We start from the raw sequence: 25,165 nt of genomic DNA, 5'->3' as shown, positions 1-25,165 counted from the left end.
TACTTTCTGCCTTATCATTTCACTTGGAAATAAAGAAGTCATTTTTGCATCATCATGTATCTTCTGCAAATTCTAATTAATATTAACTTCCTTTTTTGAGCAGAGCTGGTTATTTGCCTCAGAATATTCCTTTGGAAATCATCAGATACCTTTCAGAGGAGAAGGATTTTTTGCCTTGGCATGCTGCCAGCCAAGCTCTTTACCCACTAGACAAATTACTGGACCGCACAGAAAACTACAACATCTTCAATGTAAGAGTTATATATTCTCTCTCTATTTCTCTTTTTCTCTCGTTTTTTTCTTTCTTTCTTTCATCAAGAGATGAACTRTCTCAGTTAGATACTGAAACTGACCTAGGATATTAACTTTCTTTCTAATTATTCTTTATTTAAACATAGCTTTTGTCAAGCTTTGGTTCATTTGCATTTGAATAGTGATAACTGTTGCTTGAGGCACTTATAATTAGTAGAAAATATTATGACAAATAAACTATTTCACTTAAAAGAGCAAAAGTAATCTGTTTGAAAATTTTCTCCTTTGAGGAACCCAATTGCTGTATTTAGATTGAGGCCCCCAAATCATCAAGGACACCAAATGCAGGTACAACAGGATGCTGCAACCAAATTAAAGATTTCTAGTTGTTATTTTCATCCCCCCAAAAATCAATGCAGTTACCTTAATTAACAAGGATTAGATCACTATTGAATCAAATGCCCATTCATATTTGGGTCCAAAGGGACAGCAATAGCAGCTAACAGAAGATAATTAAGATAGACATGGCAAACATTTTAACATTTACCTGAAATAAAAAAAMCGTATCCTAACTAGGTTGGAGCATGTCTGATGAAAGACACAAGATTTGATTTTTTTACTCATAGTGAATTTTATGTGGTCTACACATGTTGAATGGCYGACATAACGTATAATTTTATACAGCCATTGAAATGAAGGAACTCTCCAAAGCCTGCAATGCTTACAGGTCTTTTTTTCTTCTTAAAAATACATGTGTATGTGCACATGCATGCACAGATATGCACCCACCACAAAACAGGGATCTAGATGCGAATAGGTGTGTGAGTGTATGCATATGTATGTATGTRTGCATCTTTCTCTCTCTCCAAACGCAGAGCTACCTGCTAACACAGGAAATTATTTTTGTAGCACATACGTTATGGATTAATATAGACATATTGAAATTCTTTCTTCATAAACTAATAGTCTAGGTGTACATGCAAACTAGACAATATAAAATGACATTGAAATAATTTGCATTTTTAGTCTGTCGTTAACTGCAGAGAAAAATTATTTGAGTCTGGCATTGCTATTTCACTTTTAAACATGTCTATGTAAAGAAATAAAGAAAATGCAATTTTAATAAAACAGTAAAATTCATGGCTGGATWGTGTTTTATCACTACTGATGTGAGCTTTGAAAGCAGAGATGATAGTAGAGGAAATAAAAAGTCTTTTTAGTCACAGAATACCATATCTACTAGAGAAAGCTGCACTATGAATCTCCTTTTGTCCTGGCATCATACATTTGCCCATGCATCCGTAAGAATAAAATAGATGTTCTTGTTTAAAATCATTAATATTTCAGTTCTCTTTTTCAAATTTCTGAATTCCACTGGCAGAAGATTATGCTGAAAACAGTGACAGTTTTCTTCACAACTGGCAGAGTATTTAAATATGTCTACTATGTAGAAAGTAAAAAGTATGCTAAAACATATTTTGTGCTGGTTTTGTTATTTAAGCATACCAAGAACCTACACTTGAAATATAGTGTCATTACATATCCAAATGTCATTTGCAACCCACRTTGTTCAGTATTTCTAAATCAATTGACTGTACTTACGTAACATGTTTGCCATAGCTATGGATATTAAAACAATATTCTTTTAACAATGAACATGCACAATGTACTTGGGACTGCCACAGAGTAGACATTAATCTGTTGACACTCCAGCAAAGTTTTCAACCATGTATAGTGAGTTCAAAATAGCACTTAACAATCTTCTTTTCTTTGCTGGATTTTATAGCAATAAACTGGCTAACACGAGGCATCAAATCAAGTAGCTGTTCTATGGACTACTTCTCACTGTACATTAGGATGGATTGTGTATGGTCACATTATTGTCCTAACTGCGAATCGAAACCTTTGGAAAATGGGACATTATTTCAGGGGAAGAAAAGAAGAAGAAACTGAGTAGTCCATACTATTTCAACTTTGAGACAGAACCCAAAAATTAATATTATCACTGAATATATTTTTCTTCCCCCCCCTCAGGAATATATTTTAAGACAAGTTGCATCAATGTATCTGAAGCTTGGATGGCCAACGAATAATTTAAACAAATCGCTTGTTCAAGCATCCTACCAACATGAGTACTGTTATATTTCATCCTTTTTTTTTTTGCATGATCTAGTTATAATAAAGCATTCTTCTAAAATTTGGTGTGATCTTCAGCATGTGATACAATGCTGTCTTCCTTTTGTTTTTCCTGACTGGGCGTGAGTGAAAGCAGCAAGATGCTGTGACCTCTTTCTTGAATTTTACAAACAAGAAATGATTTATTAAGCCTTAATTTAATGTTTGACTGCACTAGATATTTAAGAGCTTGCATGCATGTGACTGCAGAAGCAGGAAGTGTGCATAAGTGTAAATGAGGGCTGATTTTGGCCCATGACTTGTTTTGAGATGWTGCAGCTGCTGAAGGCACTTAGTTGACATTGAAATCCATATAGCTGAATTATTTGTGATGTACGTTATCTAACTATAAGCTGCTCCCATTATCTTCTAAGAAATGGCTTTTGTAAACATTCAAACACATTTATTAATGCAGCCTTATTGCTCTCTTTAATTTGGGCAGAGAATTGCGTCGTGAAGTCATCATGTTGGCCTGCAGCTTTGGTAACAAACACTGTCACCAGCAGGCTGCGACATTGATCTCGGATTGGATTTCTAGCAATAGAAATCGGTAAGTGAAAAAATAATGGACGCTTCTTTTTTCTCCAACTCAAAGGTAACAGAGTTGGAGTGCTCTTCCCTCTTCCCCTCTCCTAGAGCCCAGTTTTGCAGAATGGCGGAGGTTACCAGCTCCTCTCTAAAAATGTTTGTGGAGTTTCAGAATTAATTATTTGAGTTTGTGTGTATGAGGGGATGGAGGGGAAACTAATGTAGCCTCTGCCCACACTGAAGAAAAATAATTATATGCTAAAGGGAATGAAGCTGGGTTTTAGAGAGGGCTGTTAAAAAGAAAGAAAAAAGGAAAAAACACCGCATTTGTAGACAAATGCAGAACCTGCRTCTGAGCAAGACAGCAGACAGTGCTAAATGGTAAAAGAAGTAAAAGGTTAGAGAGAGAGAAGGATTGAGAAGCAAGAAAGGAGACCAAATAATGTAGTTSGAGGATATTTTATTAGTACTTGAAGGTAAAGCCTTGGAATTAAAACGTGATTCAGGAAGACTCAGAAAAGTTAACATAGTCTTTCAGAGAAGGCAGTAACTAACGTGTTGACTACTGCGGGCACTGCAGTGATTTGACACCAGATATGTAAGTTAAGTAAGTTGTCCAAACACAGGGTTATTCGGTTGAGGCGAAGGAACAAAGGCTATGGATAGTGAATGAAGCTTAAATTCTAACTGCAAGTAACTAAGAATTAAATTATTAAATATACAAGTACTTTAGTATGTAGTTGTCCGTAGATGATAGGTACACGCTACAGGTTAAGACCGCAACCTCTTGAGAAGAATGGTGTGCTTTCTGATCATTGTGGAAGGCAGCATAGAAGTATTTGCATAAATGCATCGCCCAATATTTTAGTTTAAAGGAAAATATTTGACTTCTGTAAAAACAAAAAAAAGAGGAGAAGATTGAAGTTTTTAGGCCCAATTCTTTATTAGGTCTGCAAGAGTGTCAGATCTTTACAGATGTTCAGATACTTTAGGATTTTTCAAAGATACGTCAGCCAATCAGGTGCTTTTGTAGCAATTAAAGTATATGTCTGACTTTGCAAACTTTGAAAATCCCTTAAAGACAAACTCACTGAGTACCCGTCTATCTTTCAAAACCAGCTATGAAATGACATTGAAAATTACAGACCTCTGTGACTTTGTCACTTAAAAAGAAAAAAAATCCTGAAACTGTGACTTTAAAGGAAAGGAGGGAAAGGAGGAGGTGGAGGGGGCTTTTCTGTGTAATGTAATGCCAGATATATTTACTATGTAAATATACACCCCATGATTCTTTATGAATTGTTATTGTCAGCTGMAACAATCAGTATATAACTATCCAAAGAGGAAATTACAGAGAAAGAATCGTTGGAAACAATCAGCAAAAGTAATTTACTTAGATATTCATTTGCAAAATTAGTTAATCAAACCTAGTATCATCTATTAACATGCACAGCGGTAGATTATTCAATGTTAAAAAGCTGTCACTGCAAAGCTTTCTCCTATCCTTTGTCTTCATCCCTTCTGACAGGACTGAAGAAGGCGGCATCAGGAAAAAAAACTTATTACTTTACTAACAATAGCAAGAGAGGGAAGGAATAAATTTAAGGAGCCATCTGAAGATTCATCTTAGCCTTTCTATGGGGCCATTCTTGGGAGCATGAGATTGTGGCTGCCAGCATATGATGAGTATTATGATAAAGGCCTCACAGCAGGGCAGAGGAAGAGAACAGCTACTAAGTTAAAGCAGTGCATTTCTCCAAAGGAACTGCACAGATCTGAAAAATAGCCACAACAAATASTGTAATTACAGAGTTCAGATTGACAGTAAGCTGATAAATAAGGGTACAGCTTCCAAAGAAGCCAGAGCTGTGTTTTTATTTATTTTGTAAGATTATAGGATTAGTTCTGTTCTCCACCCCAGAAATTACCAATTGCTGTTCTCAGAGCAGTCTCATATATTGAATGCAACTAAAATAGTAGCAGTCTGACTTCATATCTACTTGTATGGAAAAGATATTGCAAAGGCTACTAATAATAGCAGAGAAATGTTCTAGCAGCTTGGAAGACATAAAATCAGCCTATGTTTCACARTAGCAGCAATTGCAGGGGTCCATCAGTTTGCTCATTTATGAAAGTTCAGATTCCTGCTAAGTCAAAGGGATCCTGTATTGCCTTCAGTCAGTTTAAACCAACTCACATTGAAACCTGAAAATAAAGCTGGATCTATTTTCCTTTCTTTTCTACCAAGAAAATGACGATGATGATTCTATAATCAGAATTTAATTAACGTGATGTTTGAACCCTGCTTCTCCCTCATTTAGCACTTCAGAGACAATAACTAACTCAAGTGCAAAGGACAAGCAGATTAGTGCAAGGTAGCAGAGAACACATCCAACTGGTGCCACTCTGCACTCTTATCGAGCAGTAAGAGGGTTTTTTCTCAGTTTGGTGCCCTTAACAGCTTTTCTTGAATTTGCTGCAAACTAACACCACAGAATCCTCAGGAATCCCTCAATGCTTGTTTCATCGCAAGGGAAAACTCATGTTGTTGGTCTTTTTCCAGCCTTCTCTGACAACACTTGCTGAGGAAAAAGCTGGTGACAGTTGCAGAAAATATATGTGTCTGTGACTCTTCCACTTCTTGTCAACGAGTCAAGTTGTAGCTGCTGAAAATTACCCATGRAAGTGCTCATAGATGCCTTGCCTTCTTATGAAACAGACCAAAGGTGTTRCCTAGGGTGTCCCAGAAAGCCTGAGGTTGATGGGATCAAGCAGTCAGAATTAAGATAGAGTTCCACAGAACTCAGAGACAGTCAAAGGAAAAGGAGTATCTCTGCTTATGTGATTCTAGTCCTTCAGGAAATAGCTGAGATCTGCAATGTTTGTGGATGATCTTCTTAGTGTTCTTCCTGGGAATTAGGTGTTACTGCCTCTGATGAGAAAATTCAGTGAAGTTTTGTGCGAAAAGGAAGCTTAGGCTATTTTCAAGTTCATGATATATTTTTTGCAAACAGGCACAATTTGAGTTTGACTATGAGAGTAAAAATAAAGACAAACTTGTAACCTTCCCACCCCTCTTTCCCCGAAAGCTTTTTTTCTGGAAGATGAGGTGGTTCATGCAATGAACTAATTCATAAACAGTGTGTTTTGGGAGGCTGACGAATTCTTCAAAGCAGTAGAGACCAAAATGAGGCTTTGGAATTGGACTTGTGCCCCAAGATCCAAATCAATACAAAATTAGGATTTTAGTAAAATAATACCACATAAATGCACAGGCAGTAACTCATAGAAAGGAGGCTGTTGATTYCCTGGCAATTAATGCATTCAAAGTTAGAAAGAACATAGCGCAAAATGGCCAATTAATAATACTGTAGGAATGCTAAAATTCATAACTTTTAACCATGTTTTTAGTAAGTCTGTGGATCCTTAGAAGTTCTTTTGAATTATTTTTGTACTTTACTTGTAGCATTTAATTGGAGATGAAGTGTTAGATAATAAACAAATGCAGTAACATCTCCCCTGTTTTACCAGCATATGCCTACAGTTGCTGTGGTTCCTAGTAATTATATTTAGTATGATAGGTCCAAAAATTAATTACTATGTATTCTTCACTCCAGGGGATTGAAATAATCATAATAATCAGTTACTGTTTGTACTTTGTAATTACATGTTCTTTACTGTGCAAATAATTTGCCACTGCTCACCAAGCAAAATAGTGGTCATTCATAGCACAAAGCCAGAGGTCCTCTTTGTTTTTCCAGCAGTATTTGAAAAATCCCATTAGATTTCCARCTGTATCATTGTAGATTTTCTTATGGGATTAGTAAAGAAACATACACAGATCTGCAAAATTACCCTTCATKCAGTAAAGCGGAAAGTTTTTATTTTTCCCAAGAGGCTCAAAGGCTTGAATCTCTAAAGCGACTTAGACGTTGCAATGCCTCATTTTTAGATGCCTGGCTTACAGAGCAGAGTCAGATGCGTGGAGTTAGGCTTCCTACAAGGAGATCTGGGAGTCTGTGGGCAGCCAGCAAGCTGAGCGAAGGGCCTCTGAACAGGAGACAGTGAGGGTGAGACGTTTATTCTGGCCAGCACTGTACCTAGGAAGACACCTGTGTCAGGCAAATATATGAATGGCAATCTTAGAGATAGGGGTCTTTTCAAAAGATGCCTTTCAAAAGTGTCAGTAAAGCAGAAAAAGGCTTGCTCCTTTTCTTTTGAAAAACAGCTGGCAGCGAAGCTGCTGCTCAACCCCCTTTTAAACAATAGTTCTGTGATTGATGCAGTAACTGAGACTGTTAGATCTTCAGTCTAATTCTTCAGCTTCACATCTGGCATCTCAGAGAAGACCACCTTGACAATCTATCTGTAAGATGTTTGGGACAGCATTAAGACAATGTAATACACTTTCCTCCTCTCCTTGAAGCTCTGCCACTAGGATTTATTTTATTAGCAAGAGAAAGAATACGACTGTCTAACTCAAAGATGAGAGCATTCATCTGAGAGAGGGAGGCTTGAGTGCAAACCCTTGTTTCTAAGATTGCCTGTGGTTTTTATTTAATGATTCTCTAATGTACGTAATTAACCCTTGAGGCATGGCTTTAAACCTCCATCTCCTGTGTTCAGTTGACTGTATTCATCTCCAGGGTACAGAGAGTCACTTTCTGTCTTCCTCTCCCTCACACTTTTTTGCAAAGTTACATTTCATTGAAAAGTTACCTTGGTAAGGGGGAGATTTCAGCTTCATGTGTGCCTGAAATATCAAGATTACTTAGTATGTAAAGGGCTTTAAGGCAATATTGCTCACTACTGCTTTTCAGGGCAGAACATGGTACTAAAACAAGGAACATAACTCTGGAAAAGAAGTTTTGGTCTACGAGGCACAAAACAAACAAGTAACATCACCTAATGAGTTCTAGGAATAAGAAACATCTGATTGTTCTGGTCTAGGAGTTGGTATCATATTTTAATCCTTGTAATTATTAAAAAAATAGATATTATTTCTCTCAACTGACAGTCTGAAAACAGCCTTCAAGGTAGGGCTTACTATGTTTTTAATCATGGAATTTAAACCATTTTGGTGTTTTTATGTGGTTGAACCACAGTTTACTTCGAAGTCTGCTTCAACCTATGACTTGGTATCAAGGCAAACTTCCTTGCTCTGTTAAATTGGGAGACCTGTCACTTTTGTATTGGAGCAGTGGAAACCCTTGAAACTTCCGTGCTTATGTTTAGAAGAATACAAATATATAACATATAACCCCATTGAAATTTCCCTTGTAAACCGAAAATATAAAGTTACTGGTATTCATCTACAGCAGAATGCTGTACAAGAGAAGCTACAGTTGGCGGAAAATAAAGATGTTTGCTTCTRCCTTCATTTAACTGTGAAGCTCTTTCATGTGTGAAGAAATATATTATTCACGCTCCTTAGATATAGCAGCATTGTGGTTCAGCCTAAAAAATTAACAAAATTACCATACAATGCCTTCGTGAGCTTGAGAATCAGCCTTGTTAACCCCTTTAACCTTCACTGCGTATCTGTTCTGAAAGAAGAACACATTTTTAAGAGGATTAGCATTTTCAGAGTTTTTACTTTGGATAGGCAGAATAAATGTGCATTCCTAAGGTTCAGTTCTGAATGTATGGAGAGCTGCAATCTGGAAACTCCTGACATGAGCWGTCGTAACAATGTATGGACATGTCAATGTGCACTGTGATGGCTCAAAGCATAACTTGTGCCATGGACACAACGAGCATGTTTTACAAAGTACTCTGCGTGTTGCAGGTGTGATTTTCTTCTAGCTATCGTTACCATCCATCAGCTACAGGTTGCCACATATTTCTGATGGCAAAGTGGACGGCAAAAGTATGCTCAGTCCGGGCAAGGTTATACAGGTTTGTGTGAGCGTGTGAGAGCACTGTTTTGAGCTGAGCTGCTGATTTTGCCTTCAGCAGATGAAGAAGTGTTTGTATGCTAGTTGTGTTAGTAGTGCTGCACTGATGCTATTCTTCACTTAATGGGCATTAATGAGCAGTGGGAAATGATGGTACCGCATCAGGCATGATTACATGTTGATGTTTCTCTAAGATGCTACTGAACCTGTTGGAAGGCCCTTAGCTATTCATAGCCACTACAGTTCACTCCTATTTTGTCTTTTTTAGAAGGGAAACCTTGCCTATTTATTGGTTGCTGTCTTTTAAGTATAAAGAGATAACTTTAATTAATTGCCTGGAATTCCCTTAATGCCCCTAGAAAACTTCTAGTAAAGGCATGTGATTGATCTGGGCTTTGCATCACCAGGGATTTAGTGTAGATTTTGCTGTTTACACTATTGTTTGTCAYGAGAGCTCTGGTTAGTCTCATTTATTTAAAATATGTTGCAATTATCTCTGAAGGAGACAAGCAAGAGGATCCAATATTTTATAACAATAAACATGGATAAATTCTGGGTTCATTCCCACGCCTGAGAATCTCTTTTCCTTGCATCTGTTACACTGACTCTCTTTGGAGTAACATTTTCTTTTTTGTTAGTAACAGTCTGCTACTCTTTGGGAACAGTCTGATAATCTTTATAAACAGAGCTGAGTTTACCCTGCTGCTTGACAGCAGAGTTCAGTACTCAGCCTGTATTTAATATTTTTTTCTGCTTTGCAATTCTGAGTGTACTTTCAGTGCCCACTTTCCGAGTGCATTTGAGAACCAACAGAGAGAAAGGCATGGGCTTTCTTTTTTGCTTTGCCAATCGAAGCAAGGTTCAGAAGGGTAGATGATGTTTGAAGTGTGATGCAGATTGCAGCACTGCAATGGACTGTAGCCTGAGCRTTGAGGAAGTTTGCATTTTTCTCTCTTTGTGAGTGAGACTGTCAACCAATCCTGAATGCAAATCCTGATGTTTTGAATCTGTTCTGGTCTCCAGTCATTCAAGTTGCTCAGTTGGAGTGCTGAAATGGGGCCAGAGATCTTTGAAAGGAGAATATGCCTTGAATTTGCCTCTTCTATCTGTGAGTTTCAAGTCAGAACACATCTGTGTGTCTTTTTGCATTACAGATGAAGCACTTTTGATTATTAAAAAAACTAAAGTGTAGATCTTGGAAGATAGCATCTTATGACTTACTTATCTCATTTGATATCTTTTTAAGTGTAATTATGGAGGTATGGGCATTTCCAGTGGCTTTTTTTAAATATTGCTGTGACTTCTAGGCACACTGGTTAATTCTTTTTCAGTCATAAGAGTGGTGTAAGCGATGAAGACAAAAGGCTTCCATCAGGTAATTTGAACAAAGACAGCAGTAACCAACAAGCCTAATCTGAGAATATTAAATTCCCACACTTGCTGTGCAGAAAAACTATTTACTCTTCAAGGGACAAAGGATTCATGTTACTTCACCTGCCTAAATTGTCAGTGTGTATTCTTGGCTAGACCTTTAACTACTCAGTGGAAATGCCACCAGAAGAATAAGTTGTGCTGCAGGAGTGGCTGTTACATGTCTATAAATGAAACTATCCATAGGTCTGAGGGAATGGTAAATAACACACGTTACCGGTCATTAATTGATATACATTTCAATTAAGTCTGCCTTAAGTTATAAAATATCAAACACTTTTCCAAACAAAGTGGTTTCTTTTCCTTATCCTTTTTTCTCTCTCTCTCTCTGTTGATTTGTGAAATTTTGCTGTTTTGTTTCACATGTGCACGCTAGTGCTACAGTCTTGSAGCACCTTATAAATGCATTTATGTTTAACCACCTACGTAAGTATTTGTGGGAATGTGGCCAACAGGTTAATTATTTTTGTTATTTGCTAGTTTTGTTTGGTGAGGTTGTTGCCCACCAGCTATTTTTGGAAATAGCAGTATTAGCAGCAAACATGAAAAAAAGAGTTATTTTTTTTTTTTCAAACATGAATGTGTGGTAAATGTAAAACAATCAAATGGATCCCTTCTTCTGTGTTCTCAGCCCCTATAGGTTTTAATTACTGAAAAGAAAAATATTCAGGCATAGCTATTCATCTGTTTTGGAATGTTACTGGAGTTTTGCCAGCTAGAGTCAGCCAATGTTGCTGAAGTGATTTAACTAATTAATAGGTTGTTACAACATTTGAGTAGAATCTTGCACTCAAGTCAATAAAACTGTTTAAGGAGAAAGAAAGGACCATTGAGTGCATGAGTTAATCAAGGAGTTAGTGCTCTGAGAAGGATCTGGGAAGTATGTCTGAAAGAGAGAGGATTTCATCCTGTAACTGAAAAACAAAGCAGGGCTTTATGGATGACTGTTCCAGGTAGCATTTTACCTTCTGACTTTTATCAGTGATCGTGATAAAATGACCCTATATCTAGCACTAAGATTTAACAGTAATTAATTTGAAATCTTTAGAAGTTTGCTAGGTTCTTCTCCAATTTTTCCTCTTCARCTTCTGCAAAGCTCTCCACAACTTTTCAGACAACTGGATAGAGAGGACCATATTTTTATTGCAAAAAGTTTCCAGAAAGGACAAAAAAAGAAGTATCTACTCAAAGATAAGTCTCACAAAGAAGTGTTTAACTCACTGTTGAGACACTGAAGTCAGTGTTGAATAGCTAGCAATGCTCAGCAGGAAATTTATTTTGAGGGAGTCAAACATAGTTTAAAAAAAGTATGGGTTGGTGTTTTCTTGTGAAGGTAGCTGCCTTCTACTCCAGAGCCAAGTAAAACCTAAGCTGCGAAAGGCTTAAACTATTTTAGTTTGAACTGCAATGTGCTAGGAGTAGCTGCATGCTCAGTTATAGCGTATCTGCTGCAGGAGGGGACAGGAGCAGTAACCATCAGTTGAGRGATGATACGTTCTCTATCATCTGTCTCAGTCAGATCCCTAAGATACCTGCTCCGAACCGCGGGACTGGGAATCAGGAGACCTGGGTTCTGTACACAGCCCTGTTGCAGACATTCTGGGTAGCCAGATCCTCACTTAGTGTCCCATGAATTAAATGGGTGACAGGCACCTAAATAATCAAGCCCATCACAGCTCTTTGCTTTACTTTTCTGTCTTCTGGCCACGCATGTTCTGTGGGAGAGGACATTCCCCTGTGGTGTGTGAGCAGTGGAGCAGGCAGTGCAGCTCCTTGATTTTGTAATGCAGATGGAAGTACAGGCTTTGGGGTTGCTGCCTTAGAAAATAAGCTGTGCTTTGCTGTTACTCATAACAGACTCTGCACTACGYATCTGCCAACAAAATGCCAATTCATTGATCCACGTGAGTCAGTATTTAATTGTTATTTCTTACCTGAGCTTTGCAACCTACTAAACAAGGATATAAATATAGTTATCAAGAAAAACAGGCCTAAGCTATGTATTAAATAGTGGCAAAAGTAAAGAATAATATTTCTGATTAATTTTCTTTGTCAAATATTGCCCTAAATGCTATTGAGATTTGTCACTTACTCAAAAAACTGTGTGCAATTACACTGAAAAAAATTAGAACGCAATTTGCCCAGAAGATAAATAATTATGGTCCAATTTTATAAATGTATCTCCAATTGTTAGAACATACTTTAAATAGGAGCAAGTATGTACCAATTAATTATAACTTAGAAGATTATTCTTAGCTCATTGTAGCTCTTTATTATTCACGCTGGAAAAAAAACTCTGTAAAGGCACAGCATGATTTTAATTATTTTTTTCTAGCTGTTTAATTTTTAACTTTTTTTCCAAAGTCTTTAATTTTTAAACATGATCTATGCTGGCCACGTATTTCATCCTCACCATCATATCTCTTAAGCAAAAAAAATAAAGTTAAATAAATTAGATAAGTATTCAAATAAAAGCTATTTAAAGTGATGCTTTGAAAAGTTAATTTTTGTCTATATTCTTCTGAAGTATCCATCAATCATATTAGCAGTTTAGAAATAAGAGCAGCCTTGAAGCCCAGATGAGGTTTTGTGTAACAAGGGAATACATTCTATAGTGTTACTACCTAAGCAGCACAGAAAACAATACTTAATTTTGTCCACCTGATTCAATTAATGTAGGAGGTGAACATTGCACATGCTGATCTAKTGCCATGTAACTACAGTTATAGAACAACATTTTCCATGAAGCTGTAAAACTAAAAAATCTATAGACCAGAGGTTTCCCGTGTTTAGATAACGATGAAATACAGGTCCATAATAACTGAAGAGGAGAGAAAGCAAAAATCTCCACAAAGGGAGAAAACTCAATTAGAAGGTTCTCTGTTGAGGCAGTAGTTAAAGAGAAATGACTTTGGGGATATTCACATTTTCATAAACAATTTTAATTTCCACAATAAGGAACCCCCTGTCTACAGTCCTGATTACAAGCCTCTCATAAGAGTAATTTCTAGCTTTTCATAGCCGTAGGTTTTGTAGTTTCTGAAGCAAAGGCTTTTAAAGTCCGTATTTGATTTGATGTTTTTGTTTGTGGATTCCGCGCCCCCCCCATGTTATCCTAATGACTTAGCTTATACATAGAGATCTAAAATCTTCCCTAGAGCACTTGATTGGATGATTTTGAATAGATCTACTGCAGCACTGCGAGTGTACTGTTACAGATTGGGTAGCAATAGAGTTTCATTAGCAAAAAGCGTAGTGACATCTAGGCTGTGGGCATGTGATCAATGCCATCAGTCTCTTAAGTCCTCCTTCCTTCACAGAGTGTGCAGATGATCCTGCAATTACTGACGGCACTGCTGCTAAAACCACTAGTGTCGGCACGCAGAATGTAAATGATGGAGTAGCTGGGAAAGCCTATTCAATTAATGTATTTTACTGTAGCTTTCCAAAATGTTTATCTCACAACTGAGGAATATTGTCTTCTGCTGAGATTGGACATCCACCTCAAGTTACCTGTGTTGTTTGCTGTACCCAAACACGGAGTGACAATCCTTCCAGCAGACARTTCCTACTTGAATTAATGAGACAACAGAGGATTACCTTTTCCAGGTGCCTTATGGTTGCTTGAAGTGTCTATTGGCTGAGTTGCGTCTCTTGCAGTAAACCAAAGAAATTATTTCTGCCAGCAAAGCTCAGCAAGAACTACCTATGCTTTTAAAAATGATTTAGTGTTTGTGTGTCACGATATAAAGTCTTTCTGTCACAGAAATAAGGCTTGACTGGGTTCAGTTCTTCTACATACCCAAATATCATAGGATAAAATAGATTTGGGACAACCAGTCATTTGGTCCCATGGTCAGGATAGTATCCCCTACCCTCTTGTAATTTGGTGTGCGTCCTTATGGTCGTTGTTGGTTTATTAAATCCAAAATTAAAGCGAACAAACGGCAAAGAAGCTGCATAGAGCCAGCCTAGAAGTTGTGCTTTAAGAACAAATAAACAAGAGAGTGTAAATCAAGAAACATTGATAATTAATGTCACTTCTGTGTTGCATGCAATATATGTGTGTATGGCTGCATATGCATATTACTGAGACTGCTAACCCAAGGTTTTGATAAAGTTGCAGCTATTTAGAAAACTGAGAGCCTCATTCTCAACTAATAAATGCCAGCACAAACATAACAGCTAAGTATCTGCTCCATTAATTTTATTATTTCTTGAATTCTTGTGTTTAAATATGTAATCTTAATTTTCTGTAGTAGACTCACTTGTATGCAATTTCCTTTTGCATGCACTTTTTGAAAAACAGGTGAAAATCCTGTTACGGTGAAATGGAAATTCAGCACCTAACTCACTTGGATAGTTCTGAAAATGTCACCCAACTTCAGATTTCACTAATGATAACTCACATTTTGGGAATCAAAACASAGTAGTCTGGAAGGGTTGGTGAAAGTGATTACTTCTTCACTACCTGTATGTGTTTAAACGTAATTTCTTTTAATCTGGTCAGCTTTAAGAATTTTCCAGTTTCCTTGGTCGTAGCATAACTGTTTTGTAGGGACCACAGAAGCAGCTGCATAGACCAGACAAAGGCCAAGACCAGTTGGTCCTGGATAAGTCTTAGGAGACTTACTAACTTCTTTCAGTGCAAGCCAAATTTATTAGGACATCAGAACATCAAGGGGAAAAAGTCCAGGAAAATGGAAAAAAAGAATCAAGAGGAAAGAAGTGYTGAACCAGCACTTTTTGGAGGTTGCAGCTACGTGGCAGTGACATGTAGAAGTTGCATACGTTGTGTGATTGTGGTGATAGCTGATTGCGTACCATAGCCAGGGACGGGGGTGTGCTCACACAGTGATTCGGTGCTGGGAGGAGAGGAACAGCAAGATCTTGAACCAGTCTAGGATTTGCATCGCACGCACCAGTCTAGCCTGGCTAGATGGTAGCAGTTTGTGGCACTGCACGTACAGCGTTGCTTCTGAAGACAGTATTGCTGGTGTGGGCTGAGCGTTGTTAAAAGTTTTATGTTCCTGCTAGTTTCAGAATGAGTTATAGGTTTCTTGCCTACCCTTTCATTTCTACTTTGGAGAGTTTACTCCTGAATAAATGTTTGTGTTTGCCTGCATCAAATGCAAGATATCCCAGCACTAATCAGGACTGCCCTGTGTGGTTCGGTTAGCACAGGCCTGTGCTATAAATTTTTCGGGAAGCAGAGGTATTTCTTGTGGCTGCAACTAACCTGCAGATACAACCTGTGAGTTGATGACTACACTAGCCAGGGAATATGAATAAAGGTAACCTCAGGACTATTTTAGTACTTCAGTACTCAGAAAAAGTATAACAAAAAAGTAGTAGGTGTGAATCCTCCAAAGGTCTTTGGCCAGGAGGAGGAGGAGAGGTGATTTTTTTCTTACAGTTTTGCTTTTGTTTAGCTACGAAAGCTGCTTTTTATGCTTCACCTCATAAAAACATCACAGCTKTTGGGACCCCTTAGAGGCAACAACAGTTTTTATCCCTTCACAGTTATCAATATGTAGTTTCCTGTCTTGCCTGCTTCCTCCTGAAGTACTGATGAATTACCAAATCTTTGAAATGCTAAAAAGCCGTACCGGTTTCATTTCCCAGGGACTGAAAAATGGCCAAAGGGATCAGATGAAGTTTTTTTTACAAAAACACTCACTGCTGAATAGAGAACAACAACAAAAATGTTTCAGGGGAAGAAAAATGTTTCAGTGAAAGGCAAACAGATGAGCGCAAAAGAGCCTTTTTGGTTCTTGACTGGTGTAATCTGGTCTCTTGTATAGGRCTTTGGTGGAAGTCTTAGAATGAAAATCTTGGTGCAACTTTTTCATTTTGTATAGTGTAAGATTTGATACTCAATTTTAGAGAGGCAATTTTATTCTTTGTCCCACTGTATTACTGACCAGACACTGACAATAGCCTAATCTATTTACAGATTTTTTAAACAGATCTTGTATTTGAAGTGAGGTGTTTCCACCCAGCTGTTCATAACTGTTTTGCTGTAATTTTTACTGGCAAAAAGGAGGATTTTTTTTTTTTCTGGCAAGTCAGAAATATATTTCTCTCTGAGAAATGTCTAGGCTTAACAGTAGAAATATTCTTCACTGGAAGATGTTTCAGCTTGTAGTATTTGTATCAGAAATGTAAGTARGATAGAAAATTGAAAGCCCAACTCAGATCTCTTCATAAAGGAATGCATATCCTATACCAGGTCTAAATTCAGCTTCAAGAGGTTCATTTATTTGTAATCTGAGTTTATATTGTTTGAGCTCCTCATTCAAAACAATCTGATAGTTATCTCTGACTTTATACTTCTRTGTCGAATAAGTGAACAGATCTAAGTCCTGAACATACTGATTTTAAGTAGTATTTTCTGAGCACATTCTTCCTTACCTGCAGGTTACTGTATGAAGCTAGTGCTTTATAATRCAGGCAAGGAGGAGTTCTGGCTGTTCAGCTCCCATTCTAAGACCTCAGTACTAAGGACAGGAGGAGGAGATTTGGCTTAGAGCCCAGAAGGAGAGTGATAGGATCCCATGCTAATTTGGAGAGTTTGTGAAAGTGTCCTGCAGGTTATGTGGTACATTCTGTATTGATGAAATAGAAGACCACAGTTTACACTCTTCTGACACTCACTGTSACGGGGTTATGAAAGAAATGCCAGACATGTATTATGCTATCAGAAAATCCATCAGGAGGGCTGGGAAGGTGCAAGTAAAGGGGTAATATATTGAAGTGTATTTCAGCCAAAAGTGGTTACCACTGCCTTTAGTTTTGTAATCTGCTAAAAGTAATGACGTTTCTCCTTCATTTCCAGTATCAAGAGGATGCTTATTTAATGCAATGCTTGTTCCTGCTGATTTCTTTTTTAGAATYCCACTTAATGTGAGAGACATTGTCTACTGTACAGGAGTTTCATTGATGGATGAAGATGTATGGGAGTTCATTTGGATGAAGTTTCATTCTATCACAGCAGTATCTGAGAAGAAAATATTATTAGAAGCCTTAACTTGCAGTGATGACAGAAATTTGCTTAACAGGTAGAAAAATATTATTTATTTATGTATGAYGGTTACTGATAATCAGGTCAGTTTTTACAGATTATTGATTAATCTTTGGTCTATATGAAAGAATTTTGATTTTAAAACACAGCTTTGCTTTCTATTTAAACTATCTTATATTTTTGCATTAAGACATATGAAAATGAACACATTTTCATGTCATTTCACTTCCTAATTGTCCTATGTTCATTGGAAATGTTTGAAATCTTAATTGCTGTTACTTGTTTGAAACCTTAAATAATTGCTGTTACTTGTTTGTATTAATATACCCTTTATATAAACATATTGAACAGACTAGTCTTGTTATTGATTTTTTAAAATGTACGTAGAAGTGTCAGTTTGGCTTTTATTGAAAATCTTTTACATCCCTTCAGTTGTGCTGACTGTCTTCTAAAAATACCAGAATTCAATAGCAAAACTCARGACTTCTGATTTGGAAATTGGTCTGATCTTAGGAATCATAGAAGTAAACCGTAAATTCTCTTAGAGACTTACACCATTTGACAATATTTTCTTTTCTTTCTTTTTTTTTTCTTTTTTTTTTTTTTTTTTTCCTGAGAGTCTTTAGATGTGCTATTGTTAGAGTATGTGATGAAGCAGGAGAAAATAAATACTTTGCCCTTGTTTTCCCACCAGGCTTTTGAATTTATCTCTCAACTCAGAAGTGGTCCTGGATCAGGATGCAATTGATGTGATAATCCATGTAGCTCGAAATCCACATGGAAGGGATCTTGCTTGGAAGTTTTTCAGAGAAAAATGGAAAATATTAAATGCCAGGTAACTATAAAAATTAAAAATTTTGTTTGATGTTGTTCTTGTAAGTATTTTATACAGCAGTTCCTGAATCTCATCAAGGGATATTCTTTTCATTCATAGATAGGGATACATCTCTAAACATGAAATACATAAATATGAATCATAAATATATTTATTCATAGATTCCCACATACATACRTAGAAACATCTATGTCCTGGTCATCATCTATTTGTATATGTATTATTATATTGTGTTTGCATTTGGGATAATGAATTCTGTCTATAAGTCAATTGTTGCACTCCTACTTTTACATAAAGTAAAAAAAAAAAAAAAAGGCAGTTCCTAAAGGAATTTTGCTAATTATAGATCTGAGAGAAAAAAAATCTTCTTTTTAAGCATGTTAGTTGAACTGTTAAAACTTTTTGAAATATCTCAGTTTTCAAAAGGATTTCTCGTGCTCATATACTGTCATCTTTTTTCCTTCTGAGTTTCAGATAACAGAGGGGCAGTGTTTTGAATTAAATACAGATGAGCAGGAAGGAGATTGTGTTGTTCATATATCTACCTATGTTCTCTTAGAATATGTTACATGCTTGTATTGAGAAGCCCATGGAACACTTTTAAAATCCTTTTTGATGAAGATTTTGATTTTAATTCAATGAATGATAAGCTTTTTAGTTCTTTAGGGACAGCCTGAGGGTATGAGAGATTTTACAGCAAGTCATCTGATAGTGAGAGATGAGAAGGGACCATGACTCAGGTGAGGTTCAGGTTCTTAAACACTGGTGTTCAAGAGCTTTGGACACCTCAGGGAAGCCAAGCTACCCTCACGGCATTGGCAGATATGCCAGRGAACATATCAGAGATCCCTTTGCTTCTGGATTCACAGGAGGCTGTGTAGGATACCACGGAATGTTTAAAACAGTATATTTAATGTGCCAGATCTAAGTAACTAAATCCTCATGTCAGAAGTACAAACTTACTATTGGTGTCACCACTTCAAAAGAAGAGCCAAGGAAGCTCAGCATCTGTCTGCACAACGTCCCTAAAAATTGAAAAAGTTTGTTATTCCTGCTGTGGATAATACTTTATAGCTTAGTAGGTTTTAGAAGAAGTTCAGCTAGGAAAATAGGTTTGAGCTGAAATTTAGTTTTGGAAGTTTATATTGCAGGAGCATACTTTTCAAAAGCAATTTCCAAAAAGCTGCAAGAGTTCTGAAAAGTTTAAAAACCAAAAATCCTCTACTTCTGGTATGATCATCTTAAGAACTGGACTTCTGTTCAGAAAGTGGTTGGCAGACCCATTACACAACCCAATGAAATCAGTTACGTTCAGGATAGCAGGCAATTTTTCAGGTTCCTTAGGGGATTTGTACAGAATTTAGGTATAAATCCATGAAAATCCGTATTGCTACAGGCGCATGCACAAAAGATACTGTCCTACCTTCTCAACATGTATGTGTGCCTGACCACCTAGATGACACCTGTGATTTTAGATGTGGACAAGTTTAGGCAGTGTAAAAAAATGAGTAAGATTTAGAAAACTGCATCATATTCCTTTTTTTTTGCATGTTTTATTTTAAAATGGGTTAACTTCACTTAAAATTTGGGTGTTATTTTATTCACTTCATATACATCACTGTRTTATCTGATTTCCTAATGATCAGCAAGGCTTCATGGAAATGGGATACCTGTTACTGTCTTTTTTTAAGGAAAAATAGTAACATTACTGTCTTTCACCCAACACAAGCTTTATACTGTCTATACCTTGTCCAATACAAGTCAGAGACATCAAAAGGATTATAGCAGTTGGTATTTATCTTATGTATTTTTTTGAAAGGGACATCCAGGAGAGTCCTAGTGATCATCAATAGATTCAATGCAATAGAATGAATTTATTAATACTAGATTTAGATAACTGATGTATATTGAAAATAACTTCACTTTTRTAATTACAGATTAAAACTGGTTAGAGGGACTGTGTTAGAGGGTGCAATTAGTCTAATGCATTTCCCCTTAAAATATTCAGTGAAACACTGACATGATAGAATACAAAATTAAGCTTCTGTCACACTGTTAAACTTGTCACACTAGTACATTTTTAAAATACTAACTTTATTGCAGAATTACGGTTCAAGTCTATTTTTTCTACAATTATACATCATCATTTAATTTTGTTTAAAATGTAATATTTTGTAAAATTTTGAAGGATGTTGGTATTTGCGACAGTAATGCAAAATAGCTGAGAGTAATTAAAATTTTAATGCTATTTCCTCTTACTTGAAAATATTGCATGTCAAAAAGTTAGAGCAATGACAATAAAATACTGTTAGCACTTTACAGTATTACAGTGTGCTCAGCAGATATGGATAATTATAAAATCTTCAAAATCACTTATATCCATATCAGCATATTTAAAAAATGACTTAGAAACTAAGGTGTCTAACAAATTTTTCATTAGAAATCAGTGGGACTACGACTGCTAACATTTAAGAAATCCCGGAAAAAAAAAAAAAAAAAAAAAAAGGAAAATGCTATATTTGAATTCCTGTTACCTGAGCATGCAGGACTTGGGTTCCGAAACCATTCTGGTTGTGTGTGCTCCTGCATGTGTGTGTGAATAATTGGCAGGTGCCAGTAAGAATTCCTCCCTTCTCAAGAGCTGAATCATTTGTCAATATTTGGGAATTTGCCAAAGTAAATGGAATATGCTGCCAGATTTACTCATTTACTTCACACAAGTGCAAAGCCTTTGGCAACGTGAGACACTGGAAGTTAGTTTAGATTGCCAGAAGAGAAGGAGCAAGTGCTGAGTCCATGACTTTTAGGAAGCTTCCAGGGAACCAAAGCATTTAAGAGTTTGTTTCTACAATGCCGTTGTCTTTTCTATGAAGAGTGGGAAAATTGATATTTGCAAGAGCAGACACTTTCTCACAGGTGTCTATTTATATTTCAACCCTTGCAAAATACCATTTTGTGAGATAGCTTTACCAGAATTTTTACCAGTAGAGCCCATGTAGAAATTGCTATTAGTGGCTAGTTTTTTACCATATAAATGTAATGGGTAGTAACCAGCACAAGTATTCATGAAGGCACAGTTTTCAGTGGAAAGAATTTTTCTATTTCTTGTTCACACTGTGGATACGGTATAGGCTGCAAGAAAAATAAAATCCTTGCAATGGTTTTCATAGGGTCGCTTCTATAAAGTGGATTGATAACCTTCTCAAAAGACCCCATCAAGAGGAGCTTCCAATTTTCCAAGCGGTCAATTATGAGGCTAAGCTGAGAATGTAACAGTAAAGGACTTTGTTAGAAAGCCTAAACGTGCTTAAAAGACCATGAAATACATACTTCCCATAGGAGGCATTTGCCTCTGGATGTCTGTATATGTCAGTGTGGCTGAAGTTTTGGAAAAAGAGATGTGTTTGCTGAAATACCCATGAATAATTCAGTTATTAGTGGTCAAGGAGAAGGATTTGCAATGCTTCTAGCAGTGGTTCCATGCAGAAAACCTCCAGCTAGCAAGCAGCACAGTATACATTTCCCCTAAAACAGAAACTTTTCAAAAAACAGCACTTACCTTCCTTCTTTTTTCTCTCCCACTTCATCTCCCTCACCTCCCTTTCTCTTTCTCTTCTCTTTCACTTTCTCTCCCTTTCTCTTTCTAAAGGACTGTCTGGCTTACAGTACCTAAGCATTTAAGGGTAATTAACTTAATACTAGACTAAAAGGAGCAGAACAGAAAGCAATAGATGTGCTAGTTCATTTCTATTTTAATTTTGAATTCATCCTCTAAATCAGGTTATAAAAGCAATTTGCAAACTGAATTCTTCCTATGGACAAGCCTAAGTTCAGTGAAGTCTATTGACATTACTTATGCAAGTCTGACAAGGGAGCTGGATTCTCTATCTTTAACACATTCATGTTCAGAATTAGCTAGATACTATTTCGGATTTATGTGCAAATGTAAGGATAACTATTTGTCAGGTGCCTCATTCCAACATGTAACAAATACAAAAACTCAGGGGTAGTCTGGTCTATTTTGTGAGAAGTGTAGATGCTTTGCTGGACAAGCAAGTGGAATGGCAGGACTTTAATTAATAGTTTCAAAGCAAGTATCTGCAGAATGTTATTGCTGCTGTCAGCTGAATATCCTATCCAGCTATATATTTGCCTTTTAAGTATTCTGTGCCCAAGCTTTCACATCTTCGTTGACAGGTTGATTCTTTAAAGATGCTATATCAGCCCAGGGAATTTTTTTTAGTACTATTACTTTTTATCAATATTACCTATTTTAATTATCAGGTACTGGAACAAGAGAGTTTGATTTAGTTTACTTATCTAAGGGCTATTAGTAATGTAGATGAGAAGGATGTGTCCAGAAAGCAGAGAAGACCGCAGGACTTCAGAAAGTTTATTTTAGTGATGCAGCTAGAAGGGTTCCTCAGAACACTTCTCTATAGTTGTTGCTCCTTTCCTTCTTTGCTGCTTGTATTTTGAGCTGCTTGGTGTCCTTACATGGAAAGCTATTTTGTAAACATAAGACATTTATGTGGTTTGGTCCTCTCCTTTATTAGAGCTCTCATCTGTGACTGCAGTTAAGCTCATTCTGCTTACTAGGTTCCCACTAAAAGTTAATTACAAATACTTAGATCTAAAAAAATACCTCAGTCCAGGTTTTCAGTATGAAACATTGTCTGATTCCAGTGCTGTTCTCTTGGATGCCCAGAACCAATCCCAGGTCTTCTTGCTTGCTTATAGGAGAGTATTTTCTCATCTCCAGATGACCTCACTCTTGCACTAACTTTCTATGTATTTTCTTTTGCTCTTAAAGGTATGGAGAAGCGTTGTTCATGAATTCCAAGCTTATCAGTGGGGTCACGGAATTCCTTAATACTGAAGAAGAACTATTGGAGGTAATTCTTAAATGATTTTCAGTACATGAAGCTGGTTTTGTTGTAAGCAGGCAGCAGGGCAGGATCAAAAGATGTCAGCAGCTGCTAAGGTCAGGGAAGCTAAAAAAATTTCTCTGTAGAATGACAGCAGGTCCAGAGGGATGATAAGTCACGTAGGGTTCCTCTATGCTTGATCTGAAGCAGCACTAAAGGACTGGCAACAGCTGGTTGTTGGAGAACTATAGTTTGCTCAGCTGGAGTCACAGGCCCACCCTGCAGCTATGCAGTACAAGGATGAGGAGCTGATTGTGAAAATACCTGCATGGATAGAAGGGGTATCAGGAGGTGGATAGTACAAGAATTCCCTCTGTGCTTTAAAATCTTGCATTTCTTTTTCTCTTCTTACTGGATCTTACTACTGTGGATCTTTCTTCTCTTTTTCATCCAGTAAGATGAATTGAACTTTCAGCCTGAAACAGGGTTTTGGAATTGTCTTAAATATAATGTAATTTACTTAGGAATCTCATTTTTAAGTATTCTGATGTTGAACAAAAACTCCTGGTTACAAGTCTTACAGTCAACCTAGAGTAAAGGCCCGGGCTGGATATGTAGGTAGGCTTAGTCCTGTCTCCTGACTCTGTTAGCTGAGAAGTTAAACATGAGCTCTTTCTACTTATGTTAGTTTATGTTGCAGAGAAAATAAACAGCCCTAAGAAACCTCTGTTTTAAAAGTAGGAGAAGCTGCCAGTGCTTCTTCTGTTCTTCTCTTACCTGCAGTATTTCAGGGCAACAAAAGCTGTTAACTCTGATATTCTGGCCAATTGACATCACAATAATTTTTTTAATTGCTAATTACTTCTTACCTAGATTGCCAGAATCATTTCAGCTTAACACCTACCCCAGCTGAGGGCATTGTGAGGTTGTGTTATGTCCTGCATAGCAGCTGTTCTGTATAACCCCACATGTATCAAGTAGTTCTTACACAGAAGAAGGTAATCACCATTAATTGAACTGATTGCAGTCTCATGTTTGTGCCTGACCATTTGTCTGCACTCGAGTCTAATGGACTCAGGAACTTAGGGAAGAGCCACAGCTGGTTTCCTGAAGGCTACCCAGCTGGGAAGGACAGTGTTGACCAGCTTTGAGTATCATAGCCACAGGAGGAAGYCCACTATACTCTCAGTTTCCGCCTCTGTAGCAATGCTGGCAGGTTGCGTGTTTATACGTCCTCCAAAAGAACCTGTGGCCATGTAAGCATTTCAGTACAAAAAGTACAGGGATCAGGCCAAGTCTGATTTTGATAGGTCCCTTCTACCTTTTTAACTGTGATGGAAATGAAATAGTTGCAGGGCTAGCTGTTCAGTTTTGAGTCTGTGCACAAAAAGGAGTTGTTGGAAGTCGTGTTTAAATGCACAAGGTGATATGGTATCACTAGGAAATAAGAGTTTACTAGTCATCAATAAGTGTAGCTAAAACCAACTCATTTTGTACAAGTCAACATAACAAACAACTTAGTTTGCAGATCATCCTTGCTGTTCTCTTCACTTAAAGTGGACAGTAATTCAAAACACCAGGGCCATAAGCTATAATAATCAAAATTATAGTGCTATAATTTGAGTAGACACGAGAGCAGAGCAAAGGCCTTTTCAGTTTGCTGAAAAAAGATCCAACTTTTCTCATAAGGGAAAGAACCTATTTCAAGAGTTCAGAAATCAAGTGTCTGCTCATTTGCTATTCTTGCCATTCTCTTCACACTATAACCATCCATTCCTTCCTTTTCTAAACAAAAGGGTTCTGCAAATCAAAATTAAATAACTTTGGTATGATCTTTGATTACACCAAAGGGCATCAGGGCTACATTCTGCTGACATTTGCATATAAACTTGAATTGGGAGAATTTCCAATGCCCCCAGTTTAGTTTCTTAAATAGAAATGAAAAGTTCAGAGCAGCCTAGCTGTTTGCAAAGTGTAGCAGCTGGGCGATAGTAGAGAAGGAGGAAATGATAATAATGTGATCTGGCACTGACATGTCTATATCTTCAAGTGCAATTTGAAGCAATTGCATCACATATAATTGACAGAGTCTGCTGTCTTATTACATTTTGTATTAAATCTCTCTGTATGATATTACATTTACTTCAACAGTGAT

General features: G+C 37.0%; 1 protein-coding gene across 2 annotated transcripts in view; it reads left to right on the top strand.

The window, feature by feature from the left end:
- Window positions 1-25,165, top strand: part of TRHDE (thyrotropin releasing hormone degrading enzyme) — a 217,436-nt gene that overhangs the window by 184,688 nt on the left and 7,583 nt on the right. For both annotated transcript variants that reach the window (XM_085320493.1, XM_085320492.1), the window contains 6 exons: window positions 104-251; window positions 2,287-2,384; window positions 2,870-2,977; window positions 17,177-17,344; window positions 18,002-18,142; window positions 22,956-23,037. In XM_085320493.1, coding sequence (XP_085176619.1) covers window positions 104-251; window positions 2,287-2,384; window positions 2,870-2,977; window positions 17,177-17,344; window positions 18,002-18,142; window positions 22,956-23,037 — 745 coding nt within the window. The remainder of the gene's footprint in view (window positions 1-103; window positions 252-2,286; window positions 2,385-2,869; window positions 2,978-17,176; window positions 17,345-18,001; window positions 18,143-22,955; window positions 23,038-25,165) is intronic.

Source organism: Rhea americana, unplaced genomic scaffold (assembly GCF_003343005.1).
Source record: "Rhea americana isolate MKP2758 unplaced genomic scaffold, rheAme1 scaffold_64, whole genome shotgun sequence".
Taxonomy (NCBI): Eukaryota; Metazoa; Chordata; class Aves; order Rheiformes; family Rheidae; genus Rhea; species Rhea americana.
This window is presented reverse-complemented; position numbering and strand designations above follow the sequence as displayed.